We start from the raw sequence: 17,363 nt of genomic DNA on the forward strand, positions 1-17,363 counted from the left end.
CCCACCTCTGCCCAACCAGATCGTAGCACGACTCACACCGGCGCGCAAGTAGCGGCAAGGCAAGCAACTGGAGTAGTGACCCTGTAGAAACGTGAAGTAAGCGTGTCTGATGACCACCCCAGAAGGAGGAAGAATGGCCAGGAGCGTGGTACTAACCCTAAGCCAAGCAGTAAAATATCAAGTGTTATTGGCACTCTATAGTTGCCTGTGGCCGTGCAAGAAAAGAAATGGATCTGGGGAAACGGGTTGGTCGATGCTTTTGTGAGAGCCTGTGCGTGCCCACTGCGTATGTGTGTGGCATTGTGAAAAATTCAGACATGCAGCAACACTGCGTCCCTGACAGGATCCGGCCGTGTATATCCCCGAATCTTAGAAATCTTTATTCCATCATGAGTTTCTCCGATATCCCAATTTTCCCGTATTTAACAAAAGAAGCGTAGGTTTTGCTAGTGCCCAGTGTGTTGGTCTGTACACTGTCCGGAACTTTGCGCGACCATCGCAATTACTAGTAAGGTTCCAGTCGACGAGCCACTTCTGTTATGGGTCCCTTTGGGTTCTGCAGACGACGCAGTATGACGGCCCTGCGGAAAATCATTGGTCAAAGCAATGAAAGACTGACCCTGGTATGCCGTGGGCATCTCGTATTCGTCGAAGTGGTAAGTAGTATCTTAAGGAGGGACTATCTTTCTTGCGATGGCCAATAACGGAATAGGATCCCGTATATGCAACGAATCGCTTGCTATGTGCCTAGTCAAAGGCGTGAACTGTGTTTACCAAGGCGCCCAATTATTACCCACTTCCCGGGGAACTAGGGCGATCTGCTGCCGAAGGATTTAATTTTTAAATGCGCGATGATCTGGAAGCCCAGCAGGAACCATCGGGTGAGATGTTCGACTCTGTGAGCCAGGTTCCAACGAGTGAGCGGCGACAAGCCAGGAAAGAACAGGGAATAAAAGCGCAGATCGAGTGTAATCGACCAGTTGATTGGCAAGAATATTATTCCATGTACGCCGTAAGCCGTGCAGTTCAGATTGCTGGGATCGCTATCCGTGGTCGCTATCATCGTTAGATACTCTGCAGCCCGTCCACGCAATGCAACTAGATGGGCCTCCAGCAGCTGATCGGTGCAAGGAATAAATGGTCTATACTGATGATTTGCGAGCCTCGGCGTTCCCGGCACAAACCTGTCCTGCAGCTCGGAAAGGAAGTAGGAAAAAGGAAGATGGTGCTGCAAGATTCGTAGAGAAACGGCTAGAAGACTGTATAGTGGAGTCCAGATCTGGACGCTCACCGTTGTTTTTCAACTATCGACCATATACAGAGCACTATTCCTGGAAGGGTGTGGTGATAGATGTCGCCCATGAACCCCCGGGACAATTATTGAGCTTGGGACAAGGGCCATTGACCGCAAAAGCCGGACACGGCCGTCGGGGATCTTTCCGTACGCTAGGCGAATACGGCTGTTCAGCTGCTTAGTGTCGGGACTGCGAACTCCATCCGACAATGTTCAGGTTACTTTTGCGCCCACGTCTTTAGCATGAAACCAGGGCCCTGCATACTGAGCTTGTTGCATGTCTAAGCCAGGAGCACCTCCAAGAGGACGAATATGGAGTATGGTGGTGGGCGTGTCCAGCCCCCGTTCTCCCAGGCCCGCGAGTATTGCCGATTTGTCATTGCTGGTCGTGGATACCGGGGTCTTTTGCACGGGCCGTTTCGAATCTAAGACTATTTTATAGTGAGCTTTTCTCCGCAACAACCATCGAAGTCGCTGATCATTACTGGTCCAGAAGAACGCCGGACCACACATGATAAAACAAGCGGGCCAATTGGTCAGATAATTTGCAATAACGGAACTAAATACAGAGGAGGAAAGAAGAAGGGAGGCGAGCTGGCTTACTTCTGGTGGGGACCTCAAGAACCATTTCCAATTTTGATCTCAATGAAGCCTGAGAAGCCCGTTGAGTGCGCTTCGTATTTCCTGTAGTGTGATCCTGGGAACATACTCATTCACACATTGTGGCTAAGGTACAAGGTATGATGCCTATCCTTGCAATGGAAGATCGATCGGTGGTCACCGCCACATATCACACTGGATGTTTCATCTCAGCTGATTTGTGTTATCGTAACCCCCTCTGGTGCTGCGGGGAAGAATTCCTAGTCGGCGACAGAAGTACTTTTCGTGCATTAGCCCTGTAACAACTGTTCACCATTCCCTCTTGGGTGGACGGGCTACTGTATGTGTGGTTGCCTTGCCGACAACCATGAATGATGTGTCACATCCTTGACTGTTGGATGACTTGATCGATGGCCAGAATTGGCTGGATGCTGATGAGTCAACAACCACCGTCAGACAGATGGAACTATTACCGAGTACCGACACGCCTATGCAGCGTTCTATTTCCCGGAATCCGGGTGTGCCTCATGCACACTAAGGGTATCCAGTGTCCACCCCTCTGTGTTCCTACCCAGGCAGTCATGGGTCTGGCCTTTTGGAATCCCGGAAGCTGCAATTGCAGTGCTGTGGCTAGTGTGTAGTTTGGGTGCTACGGCGATGATCCTGTTCGTGCGTCATGACCGTCCACAGGTAGTGCATAATCGTGAGCTTCTTGCTTATTCCCAGGAGTTACCTCCCGGGGAGAGTTTCCTCCACTTTGTTATTTTCCCATCACCGATATGTATATTCTTTTAGTTGGAACAAATGGAGACATGGACCGGACGCTGAGGTCGGATGCCAATTAACGCTGCGCGTTGCCAGCCACACTCCATTTGCCTGTAGAAGGCAACTAGGACGGAGAACCCGTGTAGGAAGCGAGCCACTGAGATACTCCTTGAGTAAACTATCGCCAGAGGCAACCAAAGCAAAATATTTGTCAGGAACCGAGGGTATTATTCGACCAGCAGTCTGCACGCATGCGGTTCATTTCAAGGGAAGGCTGGAAATGAGTGACTTACGGGGAATGGCAGCGTTTCTCCGATTGGGCCCTGGGAAAAGTCCGTGGGAATCGGAGATCTCCAGTTTGCAAGAGAGCGGAGGAGTTGCTGCGATCTCGTCGACCTGTCGATTGCCGCATTACGAAAAGGAAGGGGGGATCAAGTGACTTGGCCCAACGTTCGCCTTCCGCCGCCGTATAGCAGCTGCTGCCGGCAACCCAACCGCAATACTATCCTCCCTCCAGCCAGCTCAATCTTCCCTTTACCATTCCACGCATCTTAATTACATTAGCCACCCGCCAATCCTACTACAACCGCTCCATATGATGGTACTTACTATATCTACAGATATGACAAATCATGATACATGAAAAGAAAAACACACCAGGCAAGTTGATACCATAGAGTGTGGGAATGCGGCCACTAAATCTTAGACAAACCTTACCTATAGACATCCTACCTAACTAACTAACAAGTATTTGCCCTCCGGTCTCACCGGATGATTTGAGTGCCCAAGGTTCTGGCCGAAGTACGGGCCGCCCGCCTCGCGTCGAGACAGCCTTTGGGCTCTACACGCCAGCGACACTTTGGGTTCTGAAAACTACCTGGACGGCTCATGCAAGAATGCCTTTCTTTTCGACCACAGCATACAACTGAAGCGATGAAGAATATGGATCGATGCTTTCTGTCTTCGTTGGGGCCGTTTCTTGGAGAAAAAGCAAAAGAGCACACCGATTCCTGGACGCATTACCTCCCCTGCTAGGGCGACGTGGAAGCCTCGATCGCGAACTAATGGCGCAACCCTGCAAGAGAAGAAGATCTTCGAAATCTTACGGGTCGATGGATTATCGACCTTCCTAATTAGTCTATTAATCTGCGTCGACAAAGGGCTGCTGCGAGCAAGGGAGCCAGGATACCCTGACTCTCAAAGCTGACAAGCTTGCCTTGGCTTCCAGTTGTCCGCACTGACCTTGCACCTGAACCTAGGATATCCTGGCTGTCTCTTCGTTTTGTCTTGCCGTACCCTGCGTGTGCTCTTAGCGCGGGCCACAGAAACTTGCACACCTGAAACTACTCCGAACAGACGGGATAATCCTTGTCTAGGAGGCGTCTGTATTGTATGTACACTCCGAATCGACTTGGAAATCCATACATACGCGGAAGGTCTTTTTGTATAATAGATTGTCTCAGCATCATACCCAATATTTAACCTTGTGAACGTGAGTCAACCGCTAGCAATGCCCTTACAACCTTACAGCATGTTGTGTGGGATGTAGAAGTGACAGTCAGAGACCGCTAGAAATCCCATTGCACTGATAGGGCACCAGAGAAGGTAGCAATGCTCTTACTGAATTTTTGGAATCAGTCACCAGAATGTGCTGCAGACTACCCAAACGGTGAAGAGTAAGATCATGTTGTGCTAGAAGCATATCAGCAATCGGTATCATTCCTGTCTTGAGGGTTTGCTCACCTAACCTTCATTGTGGTGACACGGAATACTGACGTAATATGAGACAGAGAGTTGCAAGGGGCTTCAACTCACCTGCCAGATAATGTTATCTGACATTGAGCAGGCGGTAGAGCACACGATCAAACCATGGGACCATGTCTCGCCCACCGTCCATCCGAAAGGTATTGACGTGGCTTACGTGACATGAAGCCGTGCTCTCGGAATTGGCCGATAGCATGGTTCTTTGCTGGTGAAAGTGCATCACGTTCGGGCTCTCCGTTAAAACAGTATGTAGTCTTAGCAGATGTTAGTTGCATTGCATACTTTCTATCACTGATGTTGGGAGATTGTGGTCATGCGAGATGAGGACTGCTAAGGATGATGCTGGCTTCCCCAGATCCTTAGCTGGCTAAGCATGACCTTCTGATGTTAGCAGGAGAGCGTATCACGAATCACTGTGGCTATGCTGGACATGTCCGCCAAGCTGCATGTGTAGGCTATGCAATAGATGCTAATAGCCTGCAAGTCTGATAGCTACTTCCCATACAAAAAGATAGCAATAGCTTCCGAGCATAGGGGGAAATAAAGGCCTTAAAGCGGACACACTTTGCGAGATGCAATATCCGGCAGAGCTATTATGAACTTCTCCAAGGGTAAGTCTTCGATGGTAATTGCCGAGAATGCATCGTATCAGAAAGAGGCTATTTGTGCTGAGCAAGTACTTAAGAGCTCAATGCTTATGTACACCAGTGACCAAAAAGGGAAGCAATCATAGCATCAGGTCCGGGCTTGGATCTTCCTCGACGTAGTAATGCATGGACGCATTTCCAATGAAAGATATCAGATCACCCTGAGAAGTTGGCGCCGTATCACCACGAAGAGAGACGGTGGTGATCGCCTCGATACTAGAACGCGCTCGTGCAGCTCGTGACTCTATGCGACCCCTGATAGGCCTGTCGCTTGGTCCAACGTATACAGCGATGAGCTGGCCATAGACGCGATCCCACGCAATCATATGCTCGGTCTCTTCCCAAGGATTATCATAACTTGAATCCTGATCATGTTGACATCTGGTTCTCCTTGCCAAATAACCAAGCTGCATCACATGAATGGAGCGTTCGAGAGGGGATCCACTGCTATCGCAGCTGACACGGACTAAACCTAGCGTTGAAGGTGTCCATAACTCAGTACCCTCTTTCCCAGCAGATGGAGAGGCCCCCGAACACTGAACTGGAGAATATCGGGGAAACCAGGCATACTCCAAGTTCAGGCCTTCAGTTGATGACAAAGATACAGGAATAACGTTTCCCTCGTGTTCTTCAAGCAGTTCTGCAATCTTCCCGAGATCTGTCGCTGACCTGGAGCATCCGGAGGCGTTGATTTCGGTAATCAAGCGTGCAACGCTTTCATAGCCTGCGCTGTCACCATCGATATTGAAGAGAGGTATATCAGATACTATCGAGTGCGGATCACTTATATTCGTGTGGTAGGGGCCTTCAGAATCCCAACTGAGACCCAGCTTGTGCTCGACCTGTATTAATTGGGCCTCAAGAAGCTTCAAGTACTCTTTTTCACCCGCCATCCGAGGTAATAGGGGACCAATAACTTCTGACTCAAGCAGTATGTTGACGTCTTTGAATTCGGAGATACCAGGAAGCATTTCCTGGGAATGTTTTGACACTTCTTGCAAGTAATCCATAGCTCGGAGAACATCACCACTTTCCATCAGAGTCACTATACAAGAGTACATACATTGGTACATTTCAGGGGGAGCGCTTGGCAAAAGTCTCCACATCGCTTGCCTCCATACTTCAGATAGAAGGTCTCTGCTTCGCAGTTTCGCGAGTAAGCAAAGGTAATGCCCACGATGCATTGTTGGGCCGGCAGAATCGCCCCAGGACAACAGATCGTGAAGATTTTTCTTCCTTCGTTGCTTACCTCCCTCGATCAATTCCAGTATCGCGTTCGTATCAATAGTAACCTCACGGAACCTCTTATAGTGAAGGGCATTGAGGAGTGCATTCACTATAGATTCACTTGCGAGGCTGTCCAGGGGCCACAGGCCAACGGAAAGGTACCCATCCAGAAACCTTTCAAGAGCCGGCGCAGACAATGAGAGTGCAGCATAGTACATCCCCAAAAAGTAGAGATTACTCGTACGCGGCAGTCCCAGTTTCTCCAGTCTTGTGATGATAGCATTGAGCGCCGAGAGAATCTCGCCGTAGGAATTCTTTCGCTGGCAACGATTTAGCGCTTTCGCTAAAAGGGCGCAGGATTGTGTCTGTAAAAGTAGACTGCCTTCTGTTTCATTTACAGTTCTTTCAATGAATACCTGTAAGTGACGCAGGTTTCGTACGTCATGTTTCAGGGCTTTGAACAACGCGATTTCATCGGGGCTTTGTGGTTCTCGACCAGAAGAGCTCCAAAATGGCGGTGGTAGAGACACCAAGGGCCAATCACCGAGAAATATATCCGAGAGGTGTTTGTCAAGCTCAGGATTGGAGACATCATTGTGGGAAGGTTTCGTGGTACCTGTCAGAGCGAATCTGACCAGGTGGGACGGAGTGGGCTCGGTATATGAAGCTCTCGAGTTGACGTCGATGGAGACATGGCGGCACAGCGAGGGTGATATATGGAACGACCTCAATGCCCGCCGCCGTGATAGCACACACAAATGAGAGTATAGTGACATAGATTTGGACTATTTCTAGGCATCAAGGACACAGACAAATGACACAGTGGAGGCGGTCTTCAATGGCATACCAGTGATAATCCGGGGTTGGGAAAGTGGAGATGGCAGCGGGTGGATAAAGCATAATAGCACCGGGCAATCCACCAGGGGCAAGGCGGTCAACATGGCGGTGGGCCATGGCGTAACTGCAACTCCGATCCGGAATCGAGGCTTCAGTCCTTCAGTCAGAAACCGACCTTCGTTTGCTTCTCCCCTCACCAATATACCCGACGTTTCTGATACCCGACTTCTTTTTCTTTTTATTTTCTTTACGAATTCGCCTCAACAGTTATTCCTTGGAGACTTACGCACTCCTATCTTTTTGCAGCATGCCTGCCGAGCAGTCTGCGGCCAGCCCATCTGGCGCCAAGGAAATCCCCAAGCAATCCGCAGAAAATGACCAAGCCGGCGATGATCGCAAGGAATCTACATCACCCTCAAACGAGAAGGCGCAGGGGGAACCCGGGGAAGAGGCTAGCGTAAAGGACGCCAGTACGGACAAAAAAGACGATGATGCTGCCTCAAGAGCCCGCCAAAGACAAGAAAGATTTAAGGCTCTTCAAGCTCGCGCAGTAAGTTCATAGTAGCGAAGGGCCGCTGTACGCAGTGTTCGTACTGACATCATTCTAGAAAACTGCTACTGAGCGGAATCTGAAAGAAACGGCTGCCGAAACACAGCGTCTCGCAACCGATCCGTCGCTGCTCTCTTCCCTCTCTCGCAAACATGCTTTCGCATCGCATAACCTTCTCAAGGCTGACACCGAAGCCGCTGGCGAGGATTTTGAGCGTAAGCGTGCGTGGGATTGGACTGTCGACGAGTCCGAAAAATGGGACAAGCGTATGGAAAAGAAGCAGCGTCATCGGGACAATGTCGCATTCCAGGACTATACCCAAGACGCACGAAAAGTGTACAAGAGACAGCTGCGGGAAGTACAGCCTGACCTCGAAACCTACGAGAGGGAGAAGATGGCAGCGATCGAAAAAGCTGCTGCCAATGGCGATCTCGAGATCGTTGAGACCAACGACGGTGAAATGATCGCCGTCGATAAAAATGGCTCTTTCTACTCTACTGCTGACAGTGTTGGCTTTACGGAGAACAAGCCTGACAGAGCTGCTGTTGACAAGCTCGTGGATAATCTTCGGAAAGCTGAGGAAGTTCGACTCAAGAAACGGAGGGACCGCCGCGGAGACGACGATGGCGACGTCACTTACATCAACGAAAAGAACAAGCAATTCAACCAGAAATTGTCGAGATTCTATAACAAGGTGCGTTCTTACTCTGTTAATTGTCAAAAGCCCTAGCTAATGCCTTCCAGTACACTACGGAAATTCGCGACAGCTTCGAGCGTGGTACGATGATCTGATTTACGCCAAGAAAATCTGAATCTGCAGGACAGTTCAAACGTACAGTCGCCTTGCAAAAAGACTTGCATGACAGCAACTTGATGTGTGCGCTTCGTCAATTTTCGTTTCTCCGCATCTCGTTCTGGACTATACTGGACAAATGCAAAGGTCGCCGACGAACTCCCCTTGCAGGGTCCGCCACCCTGCTTGACGAAGTTGGCATCCAGTTATAGCGCATACGAGCCGCACCCATCTCAGTCACATCATCATCTTGACCGAGATACCAGTCACTTGACGGTTCTAATGACGGGTGGTCCCTTGAAACACGAATTAGGCATGTTTGGTTATAGCCTCATTTATGATACATTATGTAGTGTACACTATGGCAGCTTCCAGAGAGATTCCCTAGACAGCTCGAGATGGCCTGGTCACAAAGCCACTTTGCTGATGCCGTTATCTCAGAGCGGAATCAGATGACGTGCGCTCGGCCGGGAATTTGACCTAAATTCACAGGCCTTCCATGGGTCTGGTCGATAGATAGGTCTTCGCCTTGCTCACCTTGGAAATATTCTCATTCCAGGCGCCAAGCATCCAGTCTGACATGTTAGTTTGGCAATCAATTTCTTGTCTTGTGCTCCTCCCTCATAGCATGCTCTTCCTCCACGCTTTCGTAGCTAGCGCTTCTATCTTCTCTACTCCCAAGGCACCTCGGACAGATTCGTCATCCAGGGCTTCCATTACAGCCTCACCCACAGTATCTACCTGGAAGGGTTTCGTGACCATAGAGCCCAGGAAGTCCAGTCTGTTGCCCAAAAGCGCATTGACCTGAGAACCGACGAAGCCACCAAGAGCAATGGGGAGCGTGAACTTCCTGCTTTCATCGTACATAAACGGAGCTCGCACAAAGACACTCCGCAGCTCCGGTAACTTCGCCGCGATGATGGATTCCGCCTCTCTCTTCGTTGTGATATATCGACTGGGGAGAACCGGCGCGCCTGAAGCAGCAGAGATGTAGAGAAAAGTCGGGACATGTTCGTTGAGGGTTTCTTGCGCCAATGCGACCGCTAAAATGAACGGTAATATAGATGTTAGCAATCAATTCATTCCAGCATGACCCGCGACCGTACGTACCAGAATCGCGATTCATCAGCTCATATGTAAACTGCCCATTGCGCTCTTTTACTTGAAGAGGCTCTCCCTCCCGCCTTTGCAACGGATCCTGACTGCCTGATTTTGACGCCGCAAATGCCTTTTGCAATCCACTAAGGGTTGGTTCTCGTCCTTGCACCACCCCTTTGTAGTCCGCCTCGAGGAGGATTCCCATACTATGGACGACGGCGTTCGCACCATTCAGAAAGGGTTTGTAGGTTTCCGGCTTAAGCATATCGGCCTTAGCCCATTCAACTGAGCTGGCCCAGCTTGGACGACTGAGAGAACCAGTGACGGTATCCCATCGCGGTTCTCCGGAGCGACTAATACCAGTGTATATGAATTAGGCAGATTCCCCAAGATATCAAATCCAATAGCATTCGTACCTGAGCGACGTAACCTCCCATCCTCTAGCAACAGCCGATTTGCAAATCCTCGAACCTTTACGGGAAATAAGCTGTTAGCATTGATTGCTCAATCGTCCGGCTGGTAGGTACATAGACTGCCTGCATCACATACCCAAGAAGCCGTTTCCGCCGGCGACAACCACCCTTTTTGCTGCCATTGTAGGGTGAAATCAATTGAAGTCGGAATGAACGTGGATTTTTGTGAGGATCAAAATACTGAAGTCAACGAATCATTTTCATGAAATCCAAAACGCCGGAGCTCGAACCCGGAGGAAGCAACGACCGCCCGCCGCAGCTCAGCTTCCGCCGGATTCCTTATCGTATCACCCGCATCCGTCACGTGCGACTGCAGAGATTCCGCGGCCTGGATCGCGACAAGAGCGACACTAGAACTACTCAATCCCCTGTTAACCATCGATACATTTTCTTCGCACCCGGTATCTGCATACGACCTGCTTATCTGAAACAGATTATATCGTCAGACTTGCAGCATGCCATCAGCGACAGGAACCAAGCGCGTCAGAGTGAGTCCATCCCTCCCAGATTTATACAAGACCAAGCCGACCGACTAACCTATCACAACTATACAGGGCGTCTCTGTCTTCCGGCCCTTCGGTATGCCTCTGCTTGCCACTAATCTTCCAGTTCTCAAGTCAAACCCATCCTAACAAGTCATGACAGTCTTTGGCAGTGAAGCCCAACCCTTCGACCCAGCCAAGAAACCTCCCCACGTCCCAGCAGACCACACGCACCAGTGGCGCGTATTCGTGAAAGGCGTCAACGGCGAAGACATCTCCTACTGGCTAAAGAAAGTACAATTCAAGCTCCACGAGACTTACGCCCAGAACGTGCGAACGATCGAACAGGCCCCCTTCGAAGTGACCGAGACCGGATGGGGTGAATTCGAGATCCAGATCAAGCTATACTTTGTTCCGGAGTCAACCGAGAAGCCGCAGACCCTATGGCATAGCTTGAAGTTGCATCCGTACGGGCCAGACGCAGAAGCGAAGAAAGAGCGCCGCGAGCTGGTGGTCAGCCAGAACTACGAGGAGGTGGTGTTCAATGAGCCCGTGGAGCAGTTTTATGAGCTCTTGACGGGTGGCGCGGGGGCGACAGGGCAACCGCAGAAGGGAAAGGGTGGAAAGAATACCAAGCAGGCCCAGCAGCAGCAGAAGGGGGTGAGGACGGCTGAGATTCCGGCGAACTCGTCCGCGGAGAATCCGTATAGTCGGACGACGGAGAGTAGTGAGATGGATCGGTTGGGGGAGGCGAATAAGACGGTTGAACGGATGATCAAAGAGGAAAGGGAACGGTTGATTGAGCGGGAGAAGAAGTTGGCGGAGTTGCGTGCGAGTGAGGGCGTTCCGGCTACTACGAAGAAGCGTTAAGTGTTGAGAGTATTGGGATGTGGATGTTTTGATTACACATCTTAAGACGTGCTCTACTCTCGTGTTGATACGCTTCGGTTGCCCGGCTGGCGTCGTTATTGTCCAGCGAGATATGGGATCTTCGTGCTGGCATTGATAAACCGGGTTCCCCGAAGTACTCCCTTTCTAGGGTGGGATAAGGCACAACATCAGTCGCCTACGGGGACCTCAACGGGCTCATCATCCTGGTATGCTGAGCCCTCGCTGTATTGCTACTTCCAGATTTATTCCCTTGCTGGTGGAATTGCAGGGACATAGATCTATACGACTCGGAAGCCTGCAGTGAACATTTCCGGTTCACTCCTGTCATGATACATTTGACGCATACATAGTTACCACTAGGAGCACACATACAAAGTCAAGGCGAACATTGGCTTGCTTATCTTCGATATCTTCACCTGCTTGATTAGGGCCCATATCCTCCAGTATGTACTTTCACTGCTTATGAGCCACGACTGTCCACACGGTCTGGTCCTTGGCTCATCTGGGAGCCACCCCGTATGACGACAATGTAGAGCACTATGCACTCCCATATGCAAACTAATCATCCCTCCTCTCATATAATAGTTATTCGTCTTTTGGTGAATCCAGCAAACATTGCTGTTCAGGCCAATACGAGAAACGAAAACAACAATCAACCCGCTTTTTCCTGAGCCGCACTCGACAAGGTCCATAAGGAGGTGATGATGCGATGAATCGGCTTATGAGAAAGCCATAATCTGTTTTTTGGACTGTAGTGAGCCTACTGGCTGAGGCAGACGTAGCTTTAGGGACGTCATCACACCGTCAACTCCGAGGAGAACGTAATGAAGGCTTAAAAGGTGTATTTGAGGACAAGCTCGAGTCCGTAGAATTAGACATGAGCAGTGCCAGGCGGGATGGATTTTAGTGCTGCAAAGTCTGCTGAATGTGCATCGCAGCGACAACTGAAGTGGTAGTAGCGCGGTCCATAGCAGTGCACCAAATAAGGCAATAGGACTCCTCCGGCGAAGTTCGTAGGTTTTCTAAAATCCTCCCAACTGCGTGAATGAGCCTCCGGTGGATCATCATGGTAGCATTAGCGGTCGCAAAGGTCATGTGAAGTCAAGATCGGGCATTGGACCTAGAAGCAGCGGCTCGCTGCAGGTTGGGTCAATGTATGCGGATAGCAGCCCCGGCGAGAATATGCCTTGTGCATCAGTCTCCACAGGCCTGGATGTGTCATTGCTGCTAACGACAGAGAGCCAAGCATTATTTTCAGGTGGATAGTTGGGCCCATTCCTTGAGGCTAGAGGCACCGCGTTGCTGGTTTGTGGATATCGAGACTCGATCCAGGCCGTAAATGTTTCTGCTGCAACGCTCCGGAGGAAATAGTGAGCTCGATTTGCGATAGGCCACTTCTGTTTCAGTGTCTTCAGACAACCTAGAACCAAGATGATTCGGTTACAGTGATGATCCGAGCATTCTGAGGAATGGATACGACTTGTGGCAAGCTGGACCATTCCACAGAGCACTAAGCTGAACACGACAAATGGACTGTATCTCTGCACGCTGGGCCGGACTGAGAGAAGATTGGAGAGTTGCTTGGATGCCTCTGTAGCTTTGATATCATGAACATGTCGGGTGAAGGATGGCGAAAGCCGAGATGGAATCACTGGGCAAATTGGGCACTCTGTTTCTGGACAGACGGGCCGCAGACTGCTTCTTGGAAGATGCAGGAGCATTGCAGCAAAGTGGATAGTAGTGTGCGCCTGGAAAAGTATTTCATCGACGCTGCCGTACGTATCCACGATATCGACTTTGTTTGGTGGAAGGTGATTTGTCCAACTGACAAGCGCATTCTCCACAGCTTGTAAATGATCCCTATGTGTTTCTGGCAGGCTATTCAGGACTAATACCCGTGCCAGGATGCATACCGCTTCGATGCGGTAGCTGAAAGATGAGTAGCTTGTTTCTTCATCAGCGAAGATGCGTTTATTGAATCCAGCAAGAGTCGGAGGTGAGGGTATATTAGTGTAATTGGCATATACGGACTCCTCACAAGGCAAAGCAACGTCGTAAGGAACACCGCTGCATCGCAAGACCACTCTCTTCTGCAAGGCTGCCATGTAAACATCGACGATGAAAAGCTCCCACCAAGTCCGGCGCAGGCTCTCAGCTTCCACGGCATTAGAAGACGTGGACGCAAACTCTTGCCGGTACATTCCTAGTTCTAACGCAATGTCGACAGCTTGGGAAAAGGATGTGTGAGCTTGCGAGCACTCGCCGCGAGCGCATGAAAGTATCGAATAAAGCAAAAGTGCCTGAACCTTGCATGGCGTCCTTTCTCCATCAGCGCTCAGTTGCACACTGGCCATATCAGGAAGGGAGCCAGTAGATAAGAAATGGCCACCTATGAGTGTGACGACTTCATGCAGGTACGCTGGGTACTTGCGTTCTTCATACAAGGGCGCGGGAACCAGGATTGGATGCGCTGAGTGAAAGTTTTCATAATACAGGCGGACTAGCCGAGCATCCGAATCTGCAGCGTCTTGAACTTGGCCTTCCACGACTGGGGTGATGCGCTGGTTCTGCTGACCAGAAACAGTCGAAGAAGCATCACGCCCACTCATATCGGTAGGGTGAGGTGACAAGAGCAGGTCCGCGGAAGATGCATCGTGATGCTGCCGAAGTGCTTCACGGGTTTTCCGTCTCCCTCCACGTCTAGAAGGAAGATAATTACACTTTAGTCGGTTCTGTAAGCAGCGAGAGCAGGTGGGGGTTTGGGCGTCGCATTTCAGATGCTGCTTGCGACATTCCGTACAGGCCAGCGGTGACGGACGAGTCATGTTCAGTAATCTGGTTGGAAGCTCTCGTTCATCCTGACATGAAACCAAAGAAAATAATTAGTAGTAGCATATTATGAAGACAAACAGACCCTTGTTCCGGGGGTGATGAGACAAGAAGAATCCAGCTGGCGTCGAAGCAGATACAGTCATGGAAATGCACACTTTATGGTCCATGCCTACTCGGGCAAATGCAGACTCATAAGCTCACATGACTAAGCTATTTCCATACACTATAGGTATAAAGAAGCAAGTAAATGTCGCCACTTGATTTCTTTACACGAAGTCCATCAAATTTACTTTATCACTTAGAAGTATACTTTATTCTTAGGTGAGCGCATCTGAAATGCAAATTCAAAATACCTTCTATGGGAACAAGACCATTACTATCCAATCTGCATCATTTACCTCGAAGGCTGGCAGTCTATTTGAAAAAGACATTGAACTGGGTATTACTATGCATGGCTTATTCGCCTCGAAGTGATCCAGGTCGCTGTAATACATAGATGCCAACAGAAACAGTCCCTGGAATATCATATGCCAGGTCCGCCAAATCCCAGTCCAAATGCATACAGGTTAATCAACGCTAGTCGTAAATCATAGCGAGTGTCCTGCACTCGTCTGTCCTTGTCCAAGGCCTCCTCTCACCCCCTAAGATGCCTGATAGACATGGCTGCTCCGTCCAGTGTCGCGATCATAGATGTTGTAGCCGAAGTCCGCAGCATTAGGCGGCGTATACACTGCAGATGCGTCAGACACCAATAACTTTCCGCAAGATCGAGGCCAACTCACAGTGCAAAGAAACAGCAACTTGATCCTTCTGTGGATTCATGACCCTATGCAGTCCGATCTGGTCACAGATATACGCAACTTCGTCGGTCTTGTACGTTGTCTCTTGCTTGACCGTCAAAGGCGCATCATGACCTCGTTCGGGATCTGGCGTGTCGTATATCACTTCATTCAGTTCTCCCCCGAGAATCTTCATGATGCAGTGCGCATCTGCGTGATCATGGATTGGCGAGCCTTTCTGAGGGTTCCAAACCAGAACCAGCTGTTGGAGTGTTAGTGGTCAAGGACCATAACGTTCTACAGAGTTAGGACTGACCAGGTTGGCACGGCCATTGATATCCTCCACCAAGTTGCGAGTATAGTTCTTGCTCACGTCGTTGCGGGCGAATCGTGACCAGTCTTTAGGGTTGGAAGCGTATTTAGACATGAAGGCAATCAGAACGTTGTGGTCAACATTTTCTCCATCAATGCCTCGAGAGCTACCCAGGTAGCTTCTCAGGTCTTGTACAAGCTGCTCAAACGTATAGTTGTCCTCTTCGACCAATAACGGAGCCGAGTCCTTGTTCAGATGAGAGGTAGTGTAGCTGGCAGCAGTGCCAGGGAAAGATGCAAGCATTGTAGTAGCCATTGTTGTCACCAAGATGGATAAGTCGAATATTGAAAGTCTGGTACCTATTAGAAGTGGAACATGGTCTTTCCCTTGTTCCTTTATAACCTAATGGAGCTGTGATATTGGTAGCTTTAGATAAAGTCCCAGCTCCGTACTTTGTTCAACACACACAGCCTTTGGATGGCCGACAAGTTCAATCGGCGACCGGGGAGACACCTATCGGCGATTGCGAATCATCCAATGAAAGCGCCGCGAATAACCATCAACCAATGAAAAGCTCCCATCAACCACAGAGCAGACATTCAGTAACCCCTTGAACAACCCCCGGAATCCGATCTACACACCGCGTGCGACAGACAATTGTCCAGCTCAGGATCTCCTGAAAAGGCTCATGACGACGATAACCAAGTTCTAGGCCACTTGACCGCGCATATCATTACGTGGAGGTTTTGATCCTTCTGTCACAAAGAATGCCCAATTTAATCTAATTAATCCTATCATACTATACACAACTCATTTATACTATACAAACCTGCGCATAACCGTCCTCAACCTATCAACAGACCTCAGAACAGCCCGCGAGCTACTACCCCCGAGCCTAGCCGACGACATAGACATCGTAGATACACCTCTCCTACTACTACCACTCCCCATAACCTCGGGAACATTCACAGGCATCCAAAGAAAAGCCCTCCGCCGATTCCCCGTATCACCCCAAGGCAATCTCCCACCCCGAACATTAACCTGCAACGAAGGATGCAAGAGACGAGGTTCACCCAACGCAGCATCCCTCTCCTGTCTCCATTTCACGAACTCCTCTTCCCCAGTCCCCTCCTTCACATGCTTATTCCCCTCTTTCTGATCCTTGACCGTCACAAAAGCCTTAGGCGCCCGATTAGTCGTAGAATCCCCCTCAACCGCAGGTGGATAATCATGCCCCGTATACAGCTTAACATGCTCCGGTAGCGCCAACAGCTTCCGCATCGTCTGATACAAGGCGCGGGCATCTCCATGCGGGAAATCACACCGCGCACTGCCCACATCTGGATTGAAGATCGAGTCCCCCGTGAATACATTGCTGCCTATCATGTATCCACTGTGATCGGGCGTGTGGCCGGGCAGATGGAGGACTCGGGCGGTGATGCGTCCGATTTGGAAGGTCTCGTCATCTTGGAAGAGGTGGTCGAATGCGGTGGAGAGGTCGTTGGGCGGGATGTTGTATCGTTGTGCGAATGTGGCTTGGACTTGGCGGATGCGGTGGCCGGTGCAGATGGGGACTTTGGGGCTTGATTCTGTTGATGATGAGGCGGAGAGTGAGGAGCGCTGTTGATGATGGAGCTTGGTCTGGATGTAGTGGGCTGCGGTGAGATGATCGGCGTGAGCGTGTGTCTCGAGGATTCGAGTGATGTGATAGCCCTTTGAGGCCGCAAGATCAAGAAGTTCGTCGGCTGAGGTTGTAGTCACGGTGAGTTGGGATGGATCGAAGTCGAGGACTGGGTCGATGATAACGGCTTCGTGTGTCTCGGGACAGGCTACGATGTATTGCCATGTTGAGGTTTGTTTCTCGAATATGGGATGGATGATTGGTTCCATCGTGTAATGTTGCTGGTGCCTCTTCGTCTGTTCGTTGTGTAGATATTGCGATAGTGATGTATATACTTCGTTCATGTAGATTTTTTGACTTCATACATATGAACTGATGCGCATGTCGCTTCTTTTCT

The 17,363-nt window shown here is 50.0% G+C and overlaps 8 protein-coding genes across 8 annotated transcripts; 3 read left to right on the forward strand and 5 right to left on the reverse strand.

The window, feature by feature from the left end:
* Positions 1 to 844: 844 nt before the first annotated feature.
* On the forward strand, positions 845 to 1,069 carry BO88DRAFT_330505 (uncharacterized protein; the record flags this gene model as incomplete). Its single annotated transcript, XM_025702640.1, has 1 exon — positions 845 to 1,069. The coding sequence occupies one exon, from the start codon at positions 845 to 847 to the stop codon at positions 1,067 to 1,069; it is 225 nt and encodes a 74-aa protein (XP_025567176.1).
* Positions 1,070 to 4,924: 3,855 nt separating this feature from the next.
* Positions 4,925 to 7,153, reverse strand: BO88DRAFT_93716 (uncharacterized protein). Its single transcript, XM_025713276.1, has one exon. It carries the CDS (start codon positions 7,071 to 7,073, stop codon positions 5,151 to 5,153), a length of 1,923 nt encoding a protein of 640 aa, XP_025567177.1. The 5' UTR covers positions 7,074 to 7,153; the 3' UTR covers positions 4,925 to 5,150.
* Positions 7,154 to 7,441: 288 nt separating this feature from the next.
* Positions 7,442 to 8,476, forward strand: BO88DRAFT_330459 (pre-mRNA-splicing factor SYF2; the record flags this gene model as incomplete). The annotated part of the gene is made up of 3 exons (XM_025702637.1): positions 7,442 to 7,684; positions 7,743 to 8,378; positions 8,429 to 8,476. The coding sequence occupies 3 exons, from the start codon at positions 7,442 to 7,444 to the stop codon at positions 8,474 to 8,476; spliced, it is 927 nt and encodes a 308-aa protein (XP_025567178.1).
* A 622-nt stretch (positions 8,477 to 9,098) lies between these two features.
* On the reverse strand, positions 9,099 to 10,170 carry horA (ubiquinone biosynthesis protein COQ11; the record flags this gene model as incomplete). Its single annotated transcript, XM_025708016.1, has 4 exons — positions 9,099 to 9,520; positions 9,588 to 9,928; positions 9,992 to 10,046; positions 10,125 to 10,170. The coding sequence occupies 4 exons, from the start codon at positions 10,168 to 10,170 to the stop codon at positions 9,099 to 9,101; spliced, it is 864 nt and encodes a 287-aa protein (XP_025567179.1).
* A 251-nt stretch (positions 10,171 to 10,421) lies between these two features.
* Positions 10,422 to 11,400, forward strand: yaf9 (YEATS domain-containing protein YAF9; the record flags this gene model as incomplete). The annotated part of the gene is made up of 3 exons (XM_025704501.1): positions 10,422 to 10,536; positions 10,603 to 10,627; positions 10,694 to 11,400. The coding sequence occupies exons 1-3, from the start codon at positions 10,504 to 10,506 to the stop codon at positions 11,398 to 11,400; spliced, it is 765 nt and encodes a 254-aa protein (XP_025567180.1). The 5' UTR covers positions 10,422 to 10,503.
* Positions 11,401 to 12,312: 912 nt separating this feature from the next.
* BO88DRAFT_93784 (Zn(II)2Cys6 transcription factor) lies at positions 12,313 to 14,398 on the reverse strand. Its single transcript, XM_025713277.1, has one exon. It carries the CDS (start codon positions 14,244 to 14,246, stop codon positions 12,513 to 12,515), a length of 1,734 nt encoding a protein of 577 aa, XP_025567181.1. The 5' UTR covers positions 14,247 to 14,398; the 3' UTR covers positions 12,313 to 12,512.
* Positions 14,399 to 14,574: 176 nt separating this feature from the next.
* On the reverse strand, positions 14,575 to 15,479 carry BO88DRAFT_401010 (putative cysteine dioxygenase). Its single transcript, XM_025705732.1, has 3 exons — positions 15,349 to 15,479; positions 15,036 to 15,294; positions 14,575 to 14,983 (listed from the first exon to the last, which is right to left on the reverse strand). The coding sequence occupies exons 1-3, from the start codon at positions 15,457 to 15,459 to the stop codon at positions 14,895 to 14,897; spliced, it is 459 nt and encodes a 152-aa protein (XP_025567182.1). The 5' UTR covers positions 15,460 to 15,479; the 3' UTR covers positions 14,575 to 14,894.
* Positions 15,480 to 16,164: 685 nt separating this feature from the next.
* Positions 16,165 to 17,235, reverse strand: BO88DRAFT_330437 (MBL fold metallo-hydrolase; the record flags this gene model as incomplete). Its single annotated transcript, XM_025702633.1, has 1 exon — positions 16,165 to 17,235. One exon carries the CDS (start codon positions 17,233 to 17,235, stop codon positions 16,165 to 16,167), a length of 1,071 nt encoding a protein of 356 aa, XP_025567183.1.
* Positions 17,236 to 17,363: the final 128 nt, after the last annotated feature.

The sequence above is a fragment of the Aspergillus vadensis genome, assembly GCF_003184925.1.
Source record: "Aspergillus vadensis CBS 113365 unplaced genomic scaffold BO88scaffold_2, whole genome shotgun sequence".
Classification (NCBI taxonomy): domain Eukaryota; kingdom Fungi; phylum Ascomycota; class Eurotiomycetes; order Eurotiales; family Aspergillaceae; genus Aspergillus; species Aspergillus vadensis.

Coding starts and splice junctions, on each gene's coding strand:
- BO88DRAFT_93716 (XM_025713276.1), bottom strand. CDS start 7,073: ATGTCACTATACTCTCATTTGTGTGTGCTATCACGGCGGCGGGCATTG.
- BO88DRAFT_93784 (XM_025713277.1), bottom strand. CDS start 14,246: ATGACTCGTCCGTCACCGCTGGCCTGTACGGAATGTCGCAAGCAGCAT.
- BO88DRAFT_401010 (XM_025705732.1), bottom strand. CDS start 15,459: ATGTCTAAATACGCTTCCAACCCTAAAGACTGGTCACGATTCGCCCGC. Junction 15,295..15,348: donor TCAATGGCCGTGCCAACCTG/GTCAGTCCTAAC, acceptor ACACTCCAACAG/CTGGTTCTGGTTTGGAACCC. Junction 14,984..15,035: donor AGTTGCTGTTTCTTTGCACT/GTGAGTTGGCCT, acceptor ACGCATCTGCAG/TGTATACGCCGCCTAATGCT.